At 38.3% G+C, this 20,556-nt stretch overlaps 1 protein-coding gene across 1 annotated transcript in view; it reads left to right on the forward strand.

The window, feature by feature from the left end:
- The window catches only part of LOC119774884 (5-hydroxytryptamine receptor 3C-like), a 33,374-nt gene that overhangs the window by 1,195 nt on the left and 11,623 nt on the right, over positions 1-20,556 (forward strand). The window contains exons 2-9 of the mRNA XM_038272603.1: positions 753-862; positions 7,553-7,633; positions 8,118-8,165; positions 9,615-9,662; positions 16,429-16,500; positions 17,860-18,023; positions 18,896-18,940; positions 19,074-19,183. Coding sequence (XP_038128531.1) covers positions 753-862; positions 7,553-7,633; positions 8,118-8,165; positions 9,615-9,662; positions 16,429-16,500; positions 17,860-18,023; positions 18,896-18,940; positions 19,074-19,183 — 678 coding nt within the window. The remainder of the gene's footprint in view (positions 1-752; positions 863-7,552; positions 7,634-8,117; positions 8,166-9,614; positions 9,663-16,428; positions 16,501-17,859; positions 18,024-18,895; positions 18,941-19,073; positions 19,184-20,556) is intronic.

The following is a 20,556-nucleotide window of genomic DNA, read 5'->3' on the forward strand; positions in this document are numbered from 1 at the left end:
TATTAAGACGTTAAATCTTGGAGGCAAATGTGTAACATGATGTTTATCAAACAAAACATCAGTAGAATGACATAAAACATTTTAGAACATCAAGAATTCCCCAAACTTTTTTACTTTGATTGCTGCCTTGGACACTCTCTGCATTCTCTCTGGTTCTCATGAGGTAGTCAAGTTCGACCACTATTGATGAAGATGATGGAGTCCCTAGGATAAGTTCCTCTGGTAAAAGAACCACTTGTAATCAGCTAAAAGCTTTATTTTTCCACATCCTGTTGTAAAAAACCTGAGCGGGACGTTTGTGGTTTTTGAGAGCTCTTTCATTCATTGCAACCACAAAAAAAAAAAAAAAAAAAAAGTTAGTCATGTTACTTATTTGTATAGAGGAATAGAATATTTATTTTGAGTTTATTTTGATCCCTGGAGTATATATTAATGTGGTTTTCCATTTCTTTTATCTCATACACGGTAGATGTGTTGAATACATGTATTGGTTTTGAAAGAATCAACAAGACCGAAAAATTTCAGCGAAGCATAATTTCCCTTTCCCTGGTTTATGGAAGGAACTTAGAAAATATTATATAAAAATCACAGCACCAAATTATTGATATTCATTTTATCTTTTTAATACCTCTGAAATAATGTTTTGGTAAGACGAACATGAAAATTCTGACCTTATATTACAACATACATGTCCTGTTTAATGGGGAGAACATATTGTTTCACTGTCCCCACCCACCCTCCCTCCCTTACAGGCAGTGCAGTGACAAAGACCAGCTGCAAACCTCTGAACATAACGGACAGAAGTTCACTGACCTCAAAGGGATGACGCTAGCAGCTTTCTTTACTCTGCTCCTCCTTACAGGTAAGCAAAGAAAATGTATAGAGGTGAACTACAATGTCTTATTTAAACTAATATTTTATCACTATGTCTACAGGATTATTAAAAAATCGGCAAGATGCAAGAGCTTATTATTTGAGTGAGGGGAGGGTGTGGCAAGGGATTACTCATAACAGTCTTATTTGTTCAATTGACCAATTAATTTTAACAGTAGTTGTGTGCATAAAGTTTAAGGTGCATCTTTGAAAGTCATATTTCAGCCATTAAAGCAAATTGGGGTTGCTTTTACATCACTTACTGAAGAAAGTAGAAAATATCATCCTCAGGTTTTTCTATGTTTCTCTTAATATCTTTATCTAATTTTCCTTTTATCGTCTGTGGGCCATTACCAGAGGAAGCTGAGGTAAAATGTCAATACTGAAAAAAGGTGGAAATGTTGTAACATAGTTTAAAAAAACAAGGATAAATAGATATGGCCAATGAATGGATGGTCATGCTAATATTATCCATTTTCTAATGCAAGGTTTCACAAACAAGAAAAAAATAACCCTTTCTAAAAAGAGCTATACAGGTGCTCTGTGGTAGGCAGAACAGCAAGACACTTCAGATTTTTCATTATTATAGTACTGATCAGTGCTTTAGTATTTTATGTGAGATCAGTCTCATATATTTTTCGTATTTGAAGTCTTAATTAGACATAACACTTTAACACCTGAATGATACATTTACAAAGCAACATTATAGGTAGAAAGCATTTCGAAATAAAGTACAATATAAGGAAGATGTGATTTTAGGGGTTCAAAAGGGATCATCAGGTATAATAAAACTTAGATTTCCTTACCTAAAAGAATCCAAAGAAACAATCATAGATTATGTTGCTTTCATTATCTGAAGGTCTTCTATTTCTGTTTTGTAACCTTGGTTTTGAGAGGTTTTTGTTTTTTTTAAATGTTTTTTTGGATATCAATATATACTTGTATTAACTCTTGTCAATTTTATTGGTAATATACTCATTGTTTTTATGAAATGAATATACTTATATATTTCCATCATTAGCTTGTAATGTTTGCATAGTTTCTAGTCAACGATTAGTAATTTTCTCTTTCAAAAAAAAAGAATTCAACCTTCCTCTTATAATGAAATTATTATGAAAAAATATAAAAACTCTAAAATGTTATTAATTAATGATTTCATTAATTAATTAAAAGGACTACATATCTGAAAATGCTAATCTGCACCATTCAGGGATGTAGGGTGGGATAAGTGCAAGTTGATAATGTATAACTCCCTATTTGAAGCTGGAAAATAATGTTTTTTAAACTAATTAATGAAATCAGTACAAAGCTGAGAAAGTAAAAAACATGCATTGATGAAGACAGCCATTTGTTGGTCAGTGTTTAAATGATGTGAGGAGCTTCTTTAGATTACGGCTGCATCCACCTGATGTATTTGTTACCACATTTAATTAGTAATTCACAGGAACATTTAACCTTTGACTTGAGTGAGTGCTTCTTTAGGAACTCTGTCATTGAATCAGTAGCTCTGCACCATTGTCTCTCTATTCAGTTTGTTTTTAAGGCACGCTGAACAGCTGCCAAGATTACAGCTCCACAGCCATTAGCGTCACGTATGCCTATCTCAGCTCCCTGCCCCCCCCCTGCAGTAAAACTTGCCACAGCAGAGAACACTTCAATTAATCAAGTGTACACAGGCCTTAGTCCTTGATGTGGCCCACACGGGTTCGAATATGGCCTGTGTTCCTTTGCTGCATGTCTCTCCCCCTCTCTACTACCCCCTTACCTGTCAGCCCACTGTGGGAAAAAAAGACCCACTAGTGTGGTAAAAAAATCCTCAAAAAAGAACAATGCATTAGATTGCAAGTAACGTAACAGCATTACAAATATGTGCTTAGCAATTAGATTAGATTTTTCATAGAAATTCTAATGCAGTTGCTAATGCCATTATCAATCACTATATCCATCTATATCGGCGGGCTGAGGGCTCATGAGTAGCCTGAGTGAAATAAATTAAATCAAAACTGCCATCACTATGAAGCTGATCCTAGTGGGAAATTTGTCCTCTGCATTTGTGGCTAACTATCTGAGGGCAGTGATAGCCACACCAGTCCAGTGACTGACACCTTTCAGTTCTACTGTAAGGTGCCTTGGTCAAGGTCAATGACCGGCGTACCTGGCATGTAACAACCATACCATGCATATTGCTTTAGGCTAATAGAGAATATTATTAGGCTATGTATGCTTCTGTAACTATTAGAAAAAAGAAAAAAAAATCCACCATCCGCCTTCTTTCTTTTTACAACCAGACCAATGGTAGTAGCCATTCAAAATTTCCCTTGGCAGGTCCCCTACAATTCGTTTTTAAACTTCAATCTTTGTACTAAAATATTCTTTCTGTCATGGTTTGAGGACATTAAGATCTAAAGAGAAGCGTCATCTCCTGGTCAGATCCGGTAATTCAGTGAAAGGTTGGAGTCAGAGTAAAAAAAAAATGCAAGAGCTCCAACTCCAGTGGTTGGAAGTTGGAGGGAAGTTGGCTGCCATTCGGCTGGCATTTGACTTGGAAGGGCCATTTTGAATGGCTGCAGCTGTATTAACATATGCACATGCATGGATACGTGCCACCTTAAAAAACAAGACAAAGCTTTTTTTTTAAATGAAAAAAAAACAACAACATTGAACCGGAAATTGTGAAAAGGGAGTTAAGTGTTTGAGCTCTTGAGCTCCGTTAACTATCCTTTTCCTATATCTGGTATGATTAGTCTTTAAAAGTGATGAGTGGGGAATACTCTTAAACGACTTTCAGGTGGATTTTAAAACAGCTGTCTTAATTTTGCCCTAGAAGGACTGTTTCGTCTGATACCTGCTGCACTGACCAGCTGATGACTTCTTTCCTCCGCTGTGGGGTTGTCTCCAACTCCCGCCAGCTTTAGTATCTCCTTGGTCTTTCTCTTTGGCGGTTTTACTGCCATCCTGCACCAGGTCGGTCAGCCCTCGCTCCCCCGCCTTTAGCATTCAATCTTCTGCTGTGCTTCTCCGCTCTCTTCCTGAGCTAGAACTGGGCACACTGCTTTCTTCTCTCCCCGCTGTGGTGCGTTTTGTACGCTGCCACCTACTTCAATCTGCTGCTGTGGTTCCTAAGCTCCATAAGGGGACAGTGCTGGCAGCCTCTTTCCATTTCTGGTGATACTGTATCTTTGCCGATGTTCTCCTACTGATTTCACGCTGCTCCTGTCATAACTCCAAAACACTGCCTAACCTAGCCTCCGATTCCGGAAGAAACAGGTGAACTCAGAATGCTGACGCCAACGGCTTTGTTTGGCTTCCAAAAGTATAAAAACAAAAACTAACAAAAACTCTCAGTTGCCCGTAAAATCTTTGTCCTCTGTGTTTTCCGTTGAATTGTCTCTGGCCCTTTTCTCTTTTTTAAGGGCCATAACCACAATCCCTTGTTATATCCACAAGCTATAGACGCAAAGAGGAATTGCAATACCACTACCCTTATGGGAGCACGCAAGATTTATGGATAGTGCTAAAAATTAGGGCTGGGGGTGTGTTGGGATTGGGCCTTAGTCCACTCAGATGTTCAATATCACTTTATATAAAACAATAATCATAGCTCAATGTCCTTATTTACATTCATTATCACAGTCTAATCCATGCTCGCACTGGTAAACCATAACCACACAAGAAGAGCGTTTAAATGGATATAAAAAGACATACCTAAGAAAGGCTTAAATCCTTAATCCAAGTGCACACAATGTTTAAATGTTTTCGTCACATTCCTCCACCCATTGACCAACAGGGTAGTTTGTACTACAGAATAATAATACATTAAGTCATTGTGAGACATTTACGCCCATTGCTCTAAACATTGTAATACCACTTCGACAATTGTTCGTAACGGTGTGAAATGGATGCTGTTCAGCTGGAGGATGAACTGAAGACTTGGACCAGGTTTTCAGGGATGACCAAAATTACTTTACCCATAATAATGAGTAGTTAATTAGCCAATCAAACCCCCAAGAACATTACTGTTGAAATTATGGCGTGAACGGGGTTCAGACCCTCTAGACTTACGGTATCCATTTTCATCAGGAGGGGATGGCACCCTATTCCAATATACAAAAAAGTGGAAAAGGTAGATGGATGCACATAACTAAAGAAGCCATTATCAGGACTACAGAATTCAGTTGTGTGATTTTACCTGGTACGGCAGATCTGGGACCTTACCCACAAGCGAGGTCTAGGGTTGGGGTTCGAAGGTGAGCACCTGGTGGTCAGGTTCCTCTTCACCACCTTTAGGCCCACCACCATTAGGGGAAGCATTGGCAATGGTGTGAAGAGGATTGGGTAGCAGTCAGACATTGAGGCATTGAGGTTCTGTTATTTTCCTGTCTCTACTTGCAGCATATCAAGCCTGAATAGCAGCTTGAGAAATTTATTGATGCTGCATCAGCAGCACGACCATTTAAAAGGTATGGGTACTTCCCCATTACTGCTGTGGAGGATCTGAAAAGAAGGTTATAGGAATGTGTTCTATGTACCTTAAGAATAAATCAGCATTTGTTTGCAAATATTAAAAAACAAAACAAATGTTTTTGGCCATAGCTGTAGAAGGCTTGTTCAGGCCCTCTCACAGGTCATGCGTACAAGCAACAGGCTCTCATCTCTGGTTGGTTCCACTTCTGCTTGTAAATTAGCAATACCCCGTTAGAAACCCTTTCCAAGGCAGGCTGATCAGCTTGGACTCCCAGTCCCTCTCTGTCTGTTGTGTCTGTTCTGCCAAAGTTGTGCTGTCACTGTGCCATGTGTGTCCAACTAGTTTTTCAGTCTTCATATTCTCTAGACTCATTAGCCCCATTTAAACTACAGTTTTGAAACTGTGCCGAGATTGTTCCGAGCATGGTAACCAAGATAACTGTTGAGTGTAAATGGCACGTGCAACTGAACCGGACCACGCCAGACACAAACAAACCATGCTAACATGGTACTAGTTCATCAGTAGGGCTCAGCGCGGTTCAGTTCTGGCACGGTTCTTAGATAACAAAGAGTGCATGAACAGACGACATGATCTCATTACAGTCAGCCTCCGTAATCATGAAATTTATGACATTCATAAAAATACTAGCTTCCCTACCGTGCTACACGATTTCCAGTGATGATTCTGCTTAGCAATGTGATGAACCTCAACGTCTGTCATTCTTTCCTGCGCCTGTAAGCCCTGATTAGACTATATTATTTCCCAAAAGCCGACCCTGAGAGAGAGTGATGAAGTTCACCGTTGGTGGGAAAAAAAGCCGAAAACTGATGCACTGATCTTACTTGAACTAGCACCCTGAGTTGGAGGGTGGTCAGAGGTATCAGTTTGTGAAGGCCTTGGCTGGTAGAAGGTGGATGAGTCGTTGGAGGGTGGACAGGTTCGTTTGAGGTGACCCAGAGGAGCAGCAAAGCAGACTGTCAACTGGAAAACCTTTTTGAGGTTGGAGCACAAAAGAGGTGAGTTGTGGAACTCTTGGCGTCTCGAGAGATCTTCTTCCAGGGCTGGAAGGACTAGAAAAATCCCTGAGGATCTGAAGGTTTCCTGCTGAAGATTCACAAGAAAAAAAGAAGAGGTAAGAGCATGAATTCACTAGTAAAGCTCAAAGATTGACTCTGCTAAAGCTCAGAGGGGCTAGAGTACCCAAAACACTCTGGCGAAGAGGAAATGACAGTCAGCTGCTCTTATACTCCGCTGAGGTGATGAAAGATTCGTTGCAGGGTAGTTGAGATGTGTAGGCAAGCCCTCCAAGACAGAAGTAACCAGATGGCACCATCTGGTGGACGAACAGTGGAACTGAAAAAGAAAAACAAATTAACCTCACAAACTGGAACCACAACAGCTGCTTTATTCTATGCCAGGGCTTTGTCTGGAAATAAAGGGGAATTTTACTTTATAACCTTAACAAATGTTAGTCGCCTTACAGATCCACATTGTTCTTGAACTGGAATAGGACGTTAGTAACATTAGCACTGTTAGCATTGTTAGCACTGTTGGCACTGTTATCTTTGGATATAAATACTAAAATGAACACACTTTTTACACACTTACAATACCATTAAGTTATTTTAGTTTGTATTCCCTGATTACGTGCTGTGAAATGTGTATAACCCATCAACACATTCATGCTACAGTTTTACCAGGCATATTTTTCAAGGCTGCACTAAAAAAAAAAAAAAGATGAAATTGTCCAGAGAGCTGTTCCAAACAAAATTTATTTTTGTTTTACACTTGTGTAAACAAAATGACAAATAAATCTGCTAAGTCTTTAAGCTCCTGTACAGGTGGTTATCACAGACCACTTCTCAGTACCTATGCTTTCTGGCCAATGTTTTGGTGACTTTTGAATGCTGGTGGTGCATTCAGAGTTGTGGTAGCAGCAACTTCACTGCTGTGAAAAGATCTTTTTTTGTTTTCATTCTTTTCAAAAACTTATCTAAAAGCCACTTTTAAGTGAGGGCGTGGTCCTTACACAGCCAGGGCACTGCCAGTTTCCCACCCCTGAGATAGAACACAAAATTCTTAATGTTTTTATTTTATTTGATTTTTTTGCCTTTACAGGAACAACGAATGTTCCATTCTAGACATGTAACTTTTGCTGGTTATGTTAAAATTTAAAAAATGTTAATAAAAAAGATACATTCTGTCCTTTTTCAGGTGGGAATGCTTCAACTTCACAACCAAACCAACAGCTTGGGGATTCTCCAGAATCATTTGAAAACTCTCAGGAAATGTCAGGTACAAAATCAAAACTCTAAAAGTTTTTAAAAGGCTGCATATAATAATACTCAATATTATGTTATTTTATATCTCTTCTCTCTCCCACACTAGATAGATAGCTTTTTTTCTTTTTGCCTGTAATAGTTGCCAAATTCAAATTTTTAAACTTTCTTTTTCCCCTAAAAATAATTAAAAATGTAGGTGTATTATAGAATTTGTGACAACATTTATTGTGTTTAATGACATACAGCGATTGGAATTAACAATATCTTGCTAAAGGTATGTAGGTACACACTGAATATGCAATAACTGGTACTGGGGGAAGGAACATAGTATCTTGCCTGTGTACACACAGGGTTTGTTGCATATTTGCAAAAAAGGGGCATCAAGGGTTTAAATATCTTGCTACCTCAGATTCTATCTTAAAAAATATTTTATAAATAGTGATTAGGATATTTACATGGTGATATTACTACTAAAAAATGGTCTTTTTCTTTGTCAGGTGGAAATGCCTCGGATCTATATAACCAGACCTTTCTCCACACGGCTGGTAAAATACACTTTACACATTAAAAAATTATGTAAACCTTGATATCTCTAAAGCTAAATGTAACTACTGTATGCTCTAGAAAAAAAATATTTTATTGCTGTTATTGATTTTACAGTTAAAACTAATTTTAACATCAAAATCCCCTAAGGATGTGGTCTATATTTAGGCCATTACCTTGAGAGATTTCAAACTAGGAGCACCGAATTGCTTAGCCTGAAATCTATGTCTAATAACCACAACATATATGACCTAATCTATAAAGATAGACAGACTAGCAGGTGAAAAAGGGCTTTTGATTGTCCTATTTAAACTAGGAAATGAAATGTGTTATACTGGTAGTTTGGGTGTTGGTGATTCTCACACTAATAACAAAAATGAATTTGAAAACAAATACTTTGATAAATAGAAAAAAAATCAAACAGCTAATGATGTCAGCATTTCAGTTTTTATCAGTAATCTTTTATTTGTGGGGTGTCGGGGGGTTATAACAATATAGGGTAGCCATATTTTATTTCCAAAAAGGACACTATGCCCCGCCTTGAGATGCATTCAGACAGGCTTCTCAGGGGTTATTGAACATGCTTTCTTATACCTAAATTGTAAATTACCAAATAAAATCAAATAATGTGCTAAATATGACCTTTTCTGTATTAGAAAATACAGATTCAACAAATTACCTCTTTACAGCATCCTCTGTTTTCCCAGGTCTAACAAAGTACTCAGTCAACTTTGCAGTGGAGCTCTCATCATGCACAGCTTTTTTTGTTGTTTTTTTAGTGTCAGTTTGAGCTTTGAGATCTCCAGCACCTTTATTTGACACAGAAGCAACATAGTAGTTGACACTGCACTTACCATGTAAATAGGTGAAAATTATACAGACTACACAGTAGTTAACTTGGATTATTGCACATGTACTGCAGCAATGTCCTGACCTTCTAAATAAGTAAAAAAAAATACACAGGCTACACAGTAGTTGGCATGTGTTATTGCACAGTCAGAGAGAAGAATATTGCATGAATGTATAAAATATGACGAATACACGGCCGATATCCAATGCAACCATCAATATATCATGCATCCCTAGTATGGACACAACTTCAATTCCATCCATGCATCCATCCATGCATGGCTTCCCTTTAAGCAGCATCAGTGATTATCCTCCTTCACAAGCAGCAAAATCAAATTTACAGCCAAAGTCTATATATTGAACCTTATATTTCAAAAATCATTTATACACAGATTTTTATTATTTGTGCTTTAATTCTTGTAGGTTTCTTATATTTTCATTTTAGCTGAACTACAAAAGACAAACAGATATGTTGAATTTTAATATAGCATTGAGCATTTTTTCTCGGACTCTATCTTAAAAAAAAATAAAAAATTCTAAATAGTGATTAGGATATTAACATGGTGATATTACTAGAAAAACATTGCCTTTTTCTTTGTCAGGTGGAAATGCTTCTGATCCAGATGACCAGAACATGCTCTTAATGCCTGGTAAAATACACTTCACACATCAAAAATTACATAAACCTTGATATCTCTAAAGCTAAATGTAACTCCTGTATGCTCTAGAAAAAAATCATTTTACTGCTGTTATTGATTTTACAGTTAAAACTAATTTTAAGATAATAATCCCCTAATAGTGTGTCTGTATTTAGGCCTTTACCTTGAGAGATTTCAAACAATAAGCACTGAATTGAGCACAGCTTTTTTTTTCTTTCTTTTTTTTTTAGTGTCCATGTGAGCTTTGAGATCTCCAGCACCTTTATTAGACACAGAAGCATGTGTGCCAGCTTTGCACATGGTGCACTCAGCCTCCCACTTGTCACAACTGGGATAGTATGTGCAGTTCATCTCTGAAGCTGCACTTTTATTTCGGCATTTGGTGTCCAATGCTGGTTGCTCTACGCCCTGTGTGTGTGTGTGTGTGTGTGTGTGCGTGCGTGTGTGGCTGTCTCGCTAGACCCTCCTTCAAGGCAGTCCCTTAAGAATAACGTCAGGCAACAAAGTACCGTAGTATTCTGTGCAAAGCGCCAGTTGATTTAAGCATTGGATTATGGTCCTATGAAAAACTGTGAAAACTGGACACTTTCACGAATTTATAATACACCTGTGGATGCCCCAGGAAGAATGTAAAAAGTGAACAGGCAACAGAGGACATAGACTCAACTTTATCTATCCCTTGGGATTACATCTTCAAGAAACTCTGGTTCCAGTCGCTTATATAGGGTACAAAGAGTTAAAGCAAGATGCCATTAAAGTTAAAATACGACAGAAGTATAAATAGAGTGTGTGTATGATACAAAAAAACAAAAGTCGTAATATCCTGGAATATTTTTCCCTTAAATATAAAAATATCTGCACAGTAGAGAGCTAAGGGAACGCAGTAGTTAAATTGTTAGAACTGTAAATTTACAGTCATTTTTACTATTTTTCAAGGCTGCACTTTTAAAAGATGAACTTGTCCAGTGAGCTGTTTCCAAAGAAATATCTTTTTGTTTTACACTTGTGTAAACAAAATGACAAATAAAATCTGTCTAAAGTCTAAAGTCTAGTTGACTTGGATTATTGCACGTGTACTGCATAGATGTACTCACCTTCTAAATAAGTAAAAAGATTACACAGGCTACACAGTAGTTGGCATGTGTTATTGCACAGTGAGAGAAGAATATTGCACGAGTGACAATAGGTAATGTTTTGCATAAGATGTCAAACGAGGGGGGTGTTGACCATCGTCCCTCTTCCATTCACCTCCTCCTTCCCCCAAGTGAGGAGTTGTACAGCTTGATGGTTTGGGGAACAAAGGAGTTCAGCAGTCTGTTGGTCCTGCATTTGGGGAAGAGCAACCTCCCACTCCTTCGTCTTGGAGATGTTGTGCTCTGAATGGTTGGTGTGGCATCAGGTGGAAAAGTCCCCCACCAGACTCCTGTACTACTCCTCTCTGTTGTCTCTGATACAATGGCTGTTCATCTGCTTACTTCTGTATGTGACACAGCTCAGAGTTGTAACATAAGTCCTGATGTATAAGGTGAAGCGGACAGGGGCCCTGGGAGGCTTCAGTGCTGCTGACCACAGTTTCAGAGATGGTGTTTTTCAGCCTGACATACAGGTGCTGGTCATAAAATTAGAATATCATGAAAAAGTAGATTGATTTCAGTAATTCCATTTAAAAAGTGAAACTTGTATATTATATTCATACATTACATACAAACTCATATATTTCAGATGTTTATTTTGTTTAATTTTGATGATTACAAATGACAACAAATGAAAATCTGAAATTCATCATATCAGAAAATTAGAATATTACTGAAGACCAATAAAAACAAAGGATTTATAGAAATGTTGGCCAACTGAAAAGTATGAACATGAAAAGTATGAGCATGTACAGCACTCAGTATTTAGTTGGGCCTCCTTTGGCCTGTATTACTGCAGCAATGCGGCGTGGCATGGAGTCGATCAGTCTGTGGCACTGCTCAGGTGTTATGATAGCCCAGGTTGCTCTAATAGTGGCTTTTAGCTCTTCTGAATTGTTGGGTCTGGTGTATTGCATCTTCTTCTTCACAATACCCCATAGATTTTCTATGGGGTTAAGGTCAGGAGAGTTTGCTGGCCAATTAAGAACAGGGATACCATGGTCCTTCAACCAGGTACTGGTAGCTTTGGCACTGTGTGCAGGTGCCAAGTCCTGTTGGAAAATGAAATCTGCATCTCCAAAAAGTTGGTCACCTGCAGGAAGCATGAAGTGCTCTAAAACTTCCTGGTATGTGGCTGCGTTGACCCTGGACCTCAGAAAACACAATGGACCAACACCAGCAGATGACATGGCACCCCAAACCATCACTGACTGTGGAAACTTTACACTGGACTTCAAGCAACGTGGATGAAGTGCCTCTCTTCTTTTCCTCCAGACTCTGGGACCTTGATTTCCAAAGGAAATGCAAAATTTACTTTCATCAGAGAACATGACTTTGGTCCTGTTTCTCTTTAGCCCAGGCAAGACGCTTCTGACGCTGTCTGTGGTTCAAGAGTGGCTTGACACAAGGAATGCGACAGCAGAAACCCATGTCTTTCATACGTCTGTGTGTGGTGGTTCTTGAAGCACTCACTCCAGCTGCAGTCCACTCTTTGTGAATCTCCCCCACATTTTTGAATGGGTTTTGTTTCACAATCCTCTCCAGGGTGCGGTTATCTCTCTTGCTTGTACACTTTTTTCGACCACATCTTTTCCTTCCCTTCGCCTCTCTATTAATGTGCTTGGACACTGAGCTCTGTGAACAGCCAGCCTCTTTAGCGATGACCTTTTGTGTCTTGCCCTCCTTGTGCAAGGTGTCGATGGTCGTCTTTTGGACAACTGTCAAGTCAGCAGTCTTCCCCATGATTGTGTAGCCTATAGAACTAGACTGAAAGACCATTTAAAGGCTTTTGCAGGTGGTTTGAGTTAATTAGCTGATTAGAGTGTGGCACCAGGGGCCATCAATTTTGAACCTTTTCACAATATTCTAATTTTCTGATATGATGAATTTGAGATTTTCATTTGTTGTCATTTGTAATCATCAAAATTAAACAAAATAAACATCTGAAATATATGAGTTTGTATGTAATGTATGAATATAATATACAAGTTTCACTTTTTAAATGGAATTACTGAAATCAATCTACTTTTTCATGATATTCTAATTTTATGACCAGCACCTGTACTGTGGCCTGTCTGTGAGGTAGCTGGAGATCCATGCCACCAGGCAGGGGTTGACTCCCATTGCTATGCAGCACATAGTGGATGGGGCAATTAATTAATTCTTATGCTAAACTGGGACTAAAGGCCAATATATACTCACAGGTTTGGTTGCTGTACCAGGCTGTGTGCAAAAGGCGTGAGCCATCCAGGAATCTGTCCTCATTCATAGTTGATGCAGACGTAGGTGCAGTATTCGCAAAAAATACACTGAGGCAGTACTCAACATAGGCAGAACTGTAGGCTGAGGCTCAGCACATGGTAAAACTAAATGAGAAAGAGTTACTGGTTTTATGGCTACTACAAACAGAAATAAACACTGTACAAGAAGATGGTACTGTATGTTCGGTCTTGCGTGAATTTGATGTGGAGCAACAGTTCAGCTCTTCAAATGTGTCAATACTGATGTCATGAACTCCTGCATCGTCTGAAACATTTCATACCACTAAGAAGGACCAATATTAGCCCTGTTACTTAGGCTGAAAGACCTGCTAACGTTTTTATTCAGTCTCGTCCTGTCAACGAAAACTCACACCCATGACTCGTCATGTTTTCATCATCAAAGACCATGTTTAACTCGTCAGTTCTTGTTATTGTCCTGAAAAACAGAGCATCATCAAAATAATTTCATCATCGTTGACGAAAACGACACTGGTGTGAAGTTTGTCAGGCTGTTTGTGTCGTTTGTGTCGCGCCCAATGGCAGTGAGTGAAAAACTATTGCACAGAAATTCTTTAGAGTGCTGAACTTTCTCAACAACATAGGATGCATCAATGGGAAACGTGCAGATTAAAGTTCCACCAAATGCATTAAACCCTTAGTGAAATAAAGCTTATATTAGCTTATAAAGTAAAACAGCTCAAAACCTATAATTGCAGCACAGCGTACCAATGCAATCCATCCTGCTAGATTTGTCTTTAAGTGGTAAATGGCCTCTACTTTTAGAGCTTTTTCAAGTCAGGAGAATTGACCAAAGCGCTTTACATGAAACTCAGTCATTCACCAATTCACACACACACACTCACACAATGATGATGAAAATCTACATTGTCATGTATTTAGCCTACTAATCAGTATATACATGAAATGATAACAATCTTCAAAAGACATTTAACTAACTGTCCCCAACAGTGCTAGACCTAACACCTCTGCCAATGTCCGTTTTGTAAAGTTTGAGTTTCCTTAAACAGTTAGCAGAGCTAATTCTGGAGATCTGGGCTTTGAGCCTGGTGCCATGATGTTGTCTCTTCTGATTTGAACCCCCAGAGCAGCTTCACCAGAAGAGAAAGAGATCCTGTGGGGTGTGATGTTTTTGTCCTCAACACAGTGGCGGGCCAAGGCAAAACCTTGGTAGAATAAGTTTGGGGAAGGTTTGTAGAAGCTTTGAAGGGCTAGCAGCACTGTGGAGCAGAACTGCACCAGTGAACTCCAGTGAACATGTTAAGATGAAACATGGACATTCTCAATGTCCAAAATTATTATCATAGTTTATGGCTCAACAAGGGCAAGATACAATATTGTATTATTATTTTTTTTTTTAACACTGTCCTGTCTGACAATGTGGCAATAAGAATAATTGTCTTGATGCCCAAAAAGAGCGCAACAGATTTTACTTTCACAAGTGGAGCACTATGGCTATCGCCATAGTGTTCCGCTTGTTTTATGCATATAAATTGCTTTATTATAATTATGCAGGGAGTTTTACAGATTATATGGACACTGTGATGTTAGTAGAACAGGAAAGGAAAAACAAAAAAAGAGAAAAGATTAAAGAAAGAGGAGATAATAGGGAGATAATGATAAAACATTTTGAATCTGCTTCATCACCTACAAAGAGATAAGAGATAAGACTTTTTCAAGTAGCTATGGCTGAAATCAACCAAAGTCATACTTTGTTTGGACCTTGGCAAGATGCAATAGTACAGTGAGAATGATTAAACGTTTGCAATCAAGTAATGAAACTAATGTTTCAGGCTCATTTGATACATTGTGCAGTATGCAAATGATATATAGACTTAGACTTAGAGACTTAGACTTGACTTTATTAATCCCTTGGGATTACTCCCTTCGGGAAATTGTATTTCCAGTAGCAGGAAAAATTGCACATACAAGAAAATAGAGGATGTTTAGACACAGTATATACAATAGAAAAATAAAATCAATTAAATAAGGTGTAGGAAGATGTATTGGGGGATGAGGATAGACAAATAAATACAGAGGGCTATAGCAAAAATAAATGACTTAAATTAACAGTTATGTAGTGTATTGCACTTGAATGGTTGAGAAAAAAGAAAAAATAGTTTTGTCTGAGAAGCACAAATAAAAAAGGAAGCAACTAAAAAAAATGAAAAACATTTCTAGATTTGTATGTATTTATTTTAGATAATTAATAAATTGTATTAATTAATCAATGTTGCTACTATGCTATTTTCTTTGCTCTCTCCCTTAAGGATAATCTGTTTTAAAGACTCATTACAAAGCCATTTAGTTACTGTGCTTCTTCAATAACATATTGAATACTGGGGTTAGACAACAATATGATGCCGTGCAGGTGGAGGATCCGTCCTTAAATGGCTTCAACTGCTGATTAAGGTGATTAATTCCAGGTGTGTGGGTCACAGCAGAGGAGCAGGTGTGACACTGACTTAAAGTCTGGAAGAAAAACTGTGAAGGTCTCCACATACAGTTAATATAGATGAGGAAAATAGTCAAATGTTTTGTATAAACATTGAGACGTAGTCTGGCTTGTTATTGGAATCATTATTTTCTCTTACAGAGTATGGCCTTGCAGGCACTGAAGGCTTGATTGAACACTTTTCTAAAATAATTTTAAAATCGGCACTCATAAATCAATATATGTAAGGGGATTTAATAGGAAATAAAAATTTCCCACCACAAGCTACATATAATACAATAGTTATGTATAACTGTAGAGCTCTATTAGTAGCATAGATGCAGCTTATTAAGTTTGTGTATATTGCATATTATTGAACTTACACCGACAACACATGGGGTTGGGCTGCTCTTTGTCTTTGTTACTGTAGGCCTACTCCAAAAATTAGCACGTACTGTTTTTATTTAAATTTTAATCTGCAGACACTCTACCGTCAGGTCTATTTCACATGACATTCAGCAGAAACTTATTATTAAACACTGTCATTATGGTTGATAATTTACCAAATTTTCCATATTAGTGTTGGTTTTCTTGTGTTTCATGAACTGGTGAAGCCATCCCAAGTCTTGTAGGATTGGTCTTATAGTTTTTTTCCTCCCTGGATCACTGCTTCTTCCCTTGGTTTTTCTTTTTTGTTTTGACAAATCGATCCCTCATATTTTTTCATGTTTTGCAACAAAATGACTCGTCTTTGAATTTGCATTATAAGACAATCTTTTAATGCGATACTAATGTGGAGATTCTCATGAGAAATACTTTTCCATAAGTTTTGTTTACAGAAGAACATGATGCAACATATATTATTTTAACATTAAGCTGCGTTTATTCTAAATTACATTCTTCTTTTTTAGGAAACATTGATATTAGTGTAATGGCACACCCAAGGCCAGAAAATTTTCTTCAGATCTTTGAAAAAGTACGAGGTAAGAACCCAATATATGTTAAAACGACTGATGCTATTAGATGAGCTGGGGCTTTAGACTATGTCAAAGTAGCTAGTCGCAGGGGTGTTTCTACAAAGGTCACATCGAGGCTTGCTTCATGTAGGACCGCGGCCAAAAATTATGTGATTCAAGCCTTGCTAGCCAGACGTACAATGTGATTATTTATAGAAGTGGTTCAGAATCTTCGTGTGTTTTGACAGGCACTGGTTTTTGTTGGTGTTTGCTGTCAGTTCAGGTTATGTTCAGAATAATATTTTGGAAATAGCTGGAAGAGTGTAGGTAAGAGAATGAAAGCAAGAGTAACCAATAATAGATAAAGCCAGCTATTTTTTTCTACTTTCAAATATTTGTTTCTTTAACTCACATGCAGAATTTTAGTAACGGTAACAGCCATGAAAGATGTGTATTAAAAGACATTTACCTCCTAATTTGCCCGAAGTATATGAGAAACCTATCTGTTAGGGTCTCAAGTGAAAATACCACTCACTCACCCTGCACGGCTGATACTCTTGTCTTAAGTGCGCTGGTATGTAGGTGAACACATGAACTCCCTACAGCAGAGAACAAAAGCTTTGAGGGCCAGGGTGCAGTGTCCATGGGGAGGTTTCAAAATATTTGCAAACCCATGCCATGTAAAGTCATCCATATTGGATTCTGAAATGCTTCAGAAAATGTATGCAGATTAATCAGAACACCACTGTGTCTATCTGAGAGTTTGCATTCTAAGGGGAAATATGAAGAACCCCCAATCCCTATTAAATCAGGTTTAAGAATTGTATTATAAGTATAAGGTGACTGCAGGATCTAGGGCAAAATGGTTCAGGAAATGGATAAGGAGCTCGGAAAGAAAAACAAACGATGAGTATATTTTTGTAGGTACTAAGTTAATGGTTCCAGATTAGGCTTATCTGAAGGATTTCTAGTTGTAGATGAATTAGTATCTTGAGTAGAAACAACAGACAGCACAGTGGTGGGCAGACAGGGTTCAACCATGCAAGCTGGTCCGGGAGGAAAAGGAAGGTTTGGAGCTGCCAGCCAGTCTGGAAACCAGAAATTCTATGGGTATAGAGAGGATTTCTTGGAGTCCAAGAGTTATGAGCTGGAGCAGAATCTGAGACTTTATCAGAGTTTCCTTAATGCAAAAAACACAGAAGAGAAATACAATAAGCAATGAAAGGTCAGAGTCCTTGGCATTACCACTAGGGCTAACACTCAGGCTTCAGAATGCTGGCAGCATGCTCCTCTTACAACCCTCAGCTCATGGGAGTCAACATTTCATTTTGTTTTTGAATATCAATAAACCCTTTTGTTTTTACTGTGTCATTCTTGTTATTTCAGAAAATGAGGTTGATGTCCCAGAGAACTGCAGTTCTCAATCTGTTTTAGAGCACTTGAATCTGACTCAGAACAGTGACAAGTACACTGTGGAGCGGCCTGTAAGACACTACAATCATTTGACATGGGTGCTACTTGAGATGAAGATTTATGCTATTCTAGATGTGGTAAGTCCTTAAAAATGTTCAATGCTTTGGATGGGTAGTTGTATCAGCTGAATCTTACCAAATTTTGTTACATCATATCCAAAATCAATGTATTTTACTGAGATTATAAGTGACAGAGCAAGATACACAAAAGCCCTATTTACACAACCCCTTTGAAACTGTGCCAAGAACAGTCAGAGCAAGGACACTGAGATAACTGTTGAGTGTAAATGGAACGCAACTGAACTGGACTAAATCTAGTACTACTTCAACATTAGGACTCAGGGTTCAGTTGTGGTTCGGTTCTCTAATGACAAAGAGCTCATGAGCAGACCGCTTCATCTCCTATTTACAGTCGGCTGACTCATTTTGCGGGTTTTGCAGCGTGTCCGGCGTTGCAATTCAGAGATCTATTCACCTGTTCAGAAGACAAAATTCCTCTCAACCTATTAACCATAAATGGCACCCAAAGTGTGTGGTGCTCATCAGCATCATCATGACCTGGGATGATGCCGATGAGACCAAGGCTGTTGTTGAAATTTCGGAGGAGGACACAATCCAGGTTCATAAGTCCCTGAATTTTATGAGCGGCACCATTTTTAATAGTGCAATTCCAGCCTTGAGAGCTCTAGTATCGAGGACCACCGATAGGAGATGAGGACGGTGCAAGCGGGATGTGTAAATGGTCATAAAAACCAAGCTTGGCACAGTTAACTGATCCAAGCTTGGTCTGAACTTGGCACAGATCGTTTCAGAGGGGTAGTGGAATGTGCTTTTGTGTTTACCTCCCTTGCCCATACACACACTACATGGTATGTACAAGCATTTTTCTTTTTTTATGCCGGTGTTGTTAACTGTGACATCCTCTAAAATCTTTTTTCCTTTGCTCACAGAGAGAAACTGACCAGACATTTATCGCTTATATTTGGATTTACTTGGTGAGTTTTATTTACCTTAAAATAAAGCATACAATTTCTTGTTAATTTCTAAATTTCTTTGTCTCGCACATTCTTTCCTTCCTACTCTAATATCTTATCTGTACTGTCTCCCCTGTTTCTTCCCACTAAGTAGAGATGGGACAATGAGTTCCTCTGGTGGTACCCAGAACATTTCTGTGGAATTGAACATATCTTGGTCCCTACTAAATTTTTGTGGATGCCAGATCTCACTATTGTAGAGAAGTAAGTTTTAATCCATATGAAGTCAGTTCGTCAAGTTATATTGCTTTAGAGCTGGGGTCTCAGACTTAAATTCTCAAGTGCCAGTACCCTGCAACTTTTCGATGTGTCTCTTGTTCTACATATCTGAATAAAAATACCTAATAAGTAGCAATCTAGCAGTCCTTTTTAATGACCTCATACTGGACTTGTGTATTACAGAAGTGACAAATGTACAAGTTGTAGGACATCGGTCCTCAGGGATTTGTTTGAGACCCCTGACTTGGAGATTTTTGAAATATTGCCATGAATATCGATATGCATGTCTAAAGTGGATTCAAAGTTTTTCCTTGACCAAGGATTCAAATCTGAGAATGACGGAGCTGGAGTGTGGGTTAACAGCCTTTTGTTTACAGAATAATCCCCTGCATACCACACAATTTTACTGCATAGAGGAATAGTGGAATTGTGAGGAAAACACAATCAAGTTGTACTCACATACTGAAAGACTAACATACTGTAGCAATTCCCTTGACATAAAAAAAGATAAAAAAAAAAAAAAAAGAATAAAACATAATTGTGCTTATTATGATTTGAAAATATAATTTCTGCCTTTCAGTGAAGCATTTGACTAAGTTGTGCACTGCATGAAAAGTGAGATTTTCGTCCCCGTAAACCCCCGTAAACTCCCGCAGATCTCCCTGATTTTCGTCAGTGTCCGCGTTTGTCGTGCCACAAATTGTCGGAAATGGACTCTGACGTATGTGGAGAGTGATCAGCTGTACTAATGGCCCTAATTAGCATATGAATGCAGCAAACCCGCGCGGCTGGCCAGGTCTGGCTTGAATAACCTACTCAGTATTGGCTGAAACCACTATTCTCAAACAAGTAAAGTCGCTCGTGATTGGTTGGCATATATATATATTTACATATAAATTTACACACATATATATATATATATATATATTTATTCATTCATATATTTATTCATTCATATGCTGTGTATTTATGTTATCCTACACTACTACACAATTATTAGGCTACCATCAAGGACATTAATGAATTTATACAGGAAATGAACATTTTCCAGGAAGCTGTTTATGCAAAGAAAGAGCTTTATTAAAACACACAAAACTATATACAACGCGTATCCAAACACATGCGTATCTAAAAATTACAAGTCCGTGAACGGTCCGTTTGCTTCCTCGGGGTTGGAGGTAACTGGCAGCATTCCCTCCGAGGCAGGTCCGATGTGCAGGCGCCTACTGTGCGTGGCCCTGTACTTCGGCATCGCTTCTAACCGGGACTGCAGCTTAACATAGAGTTCAGTGAGATCCGGCCTACGAAATGGCGGCGACCGTACAATCCATCCAGAGACACCGCCAACGACGCCATCT

Source organism: Cyprinodon tularosa, unplaced genomic scaffold (assembly GCF_016077235.1).
Source record: "Cyprinodon tularosa strain WSP-4 unplaced genomic scaffold, ASM1607723v1 ctg84, whole genome shotgun sequence".
NCBI lineage: Eukaryota > Metazoa > Chordata > Actinopteri > Cyprinodontiformes > Cyprinodontidae > Cyprinodon > Cyprinodon tularosa.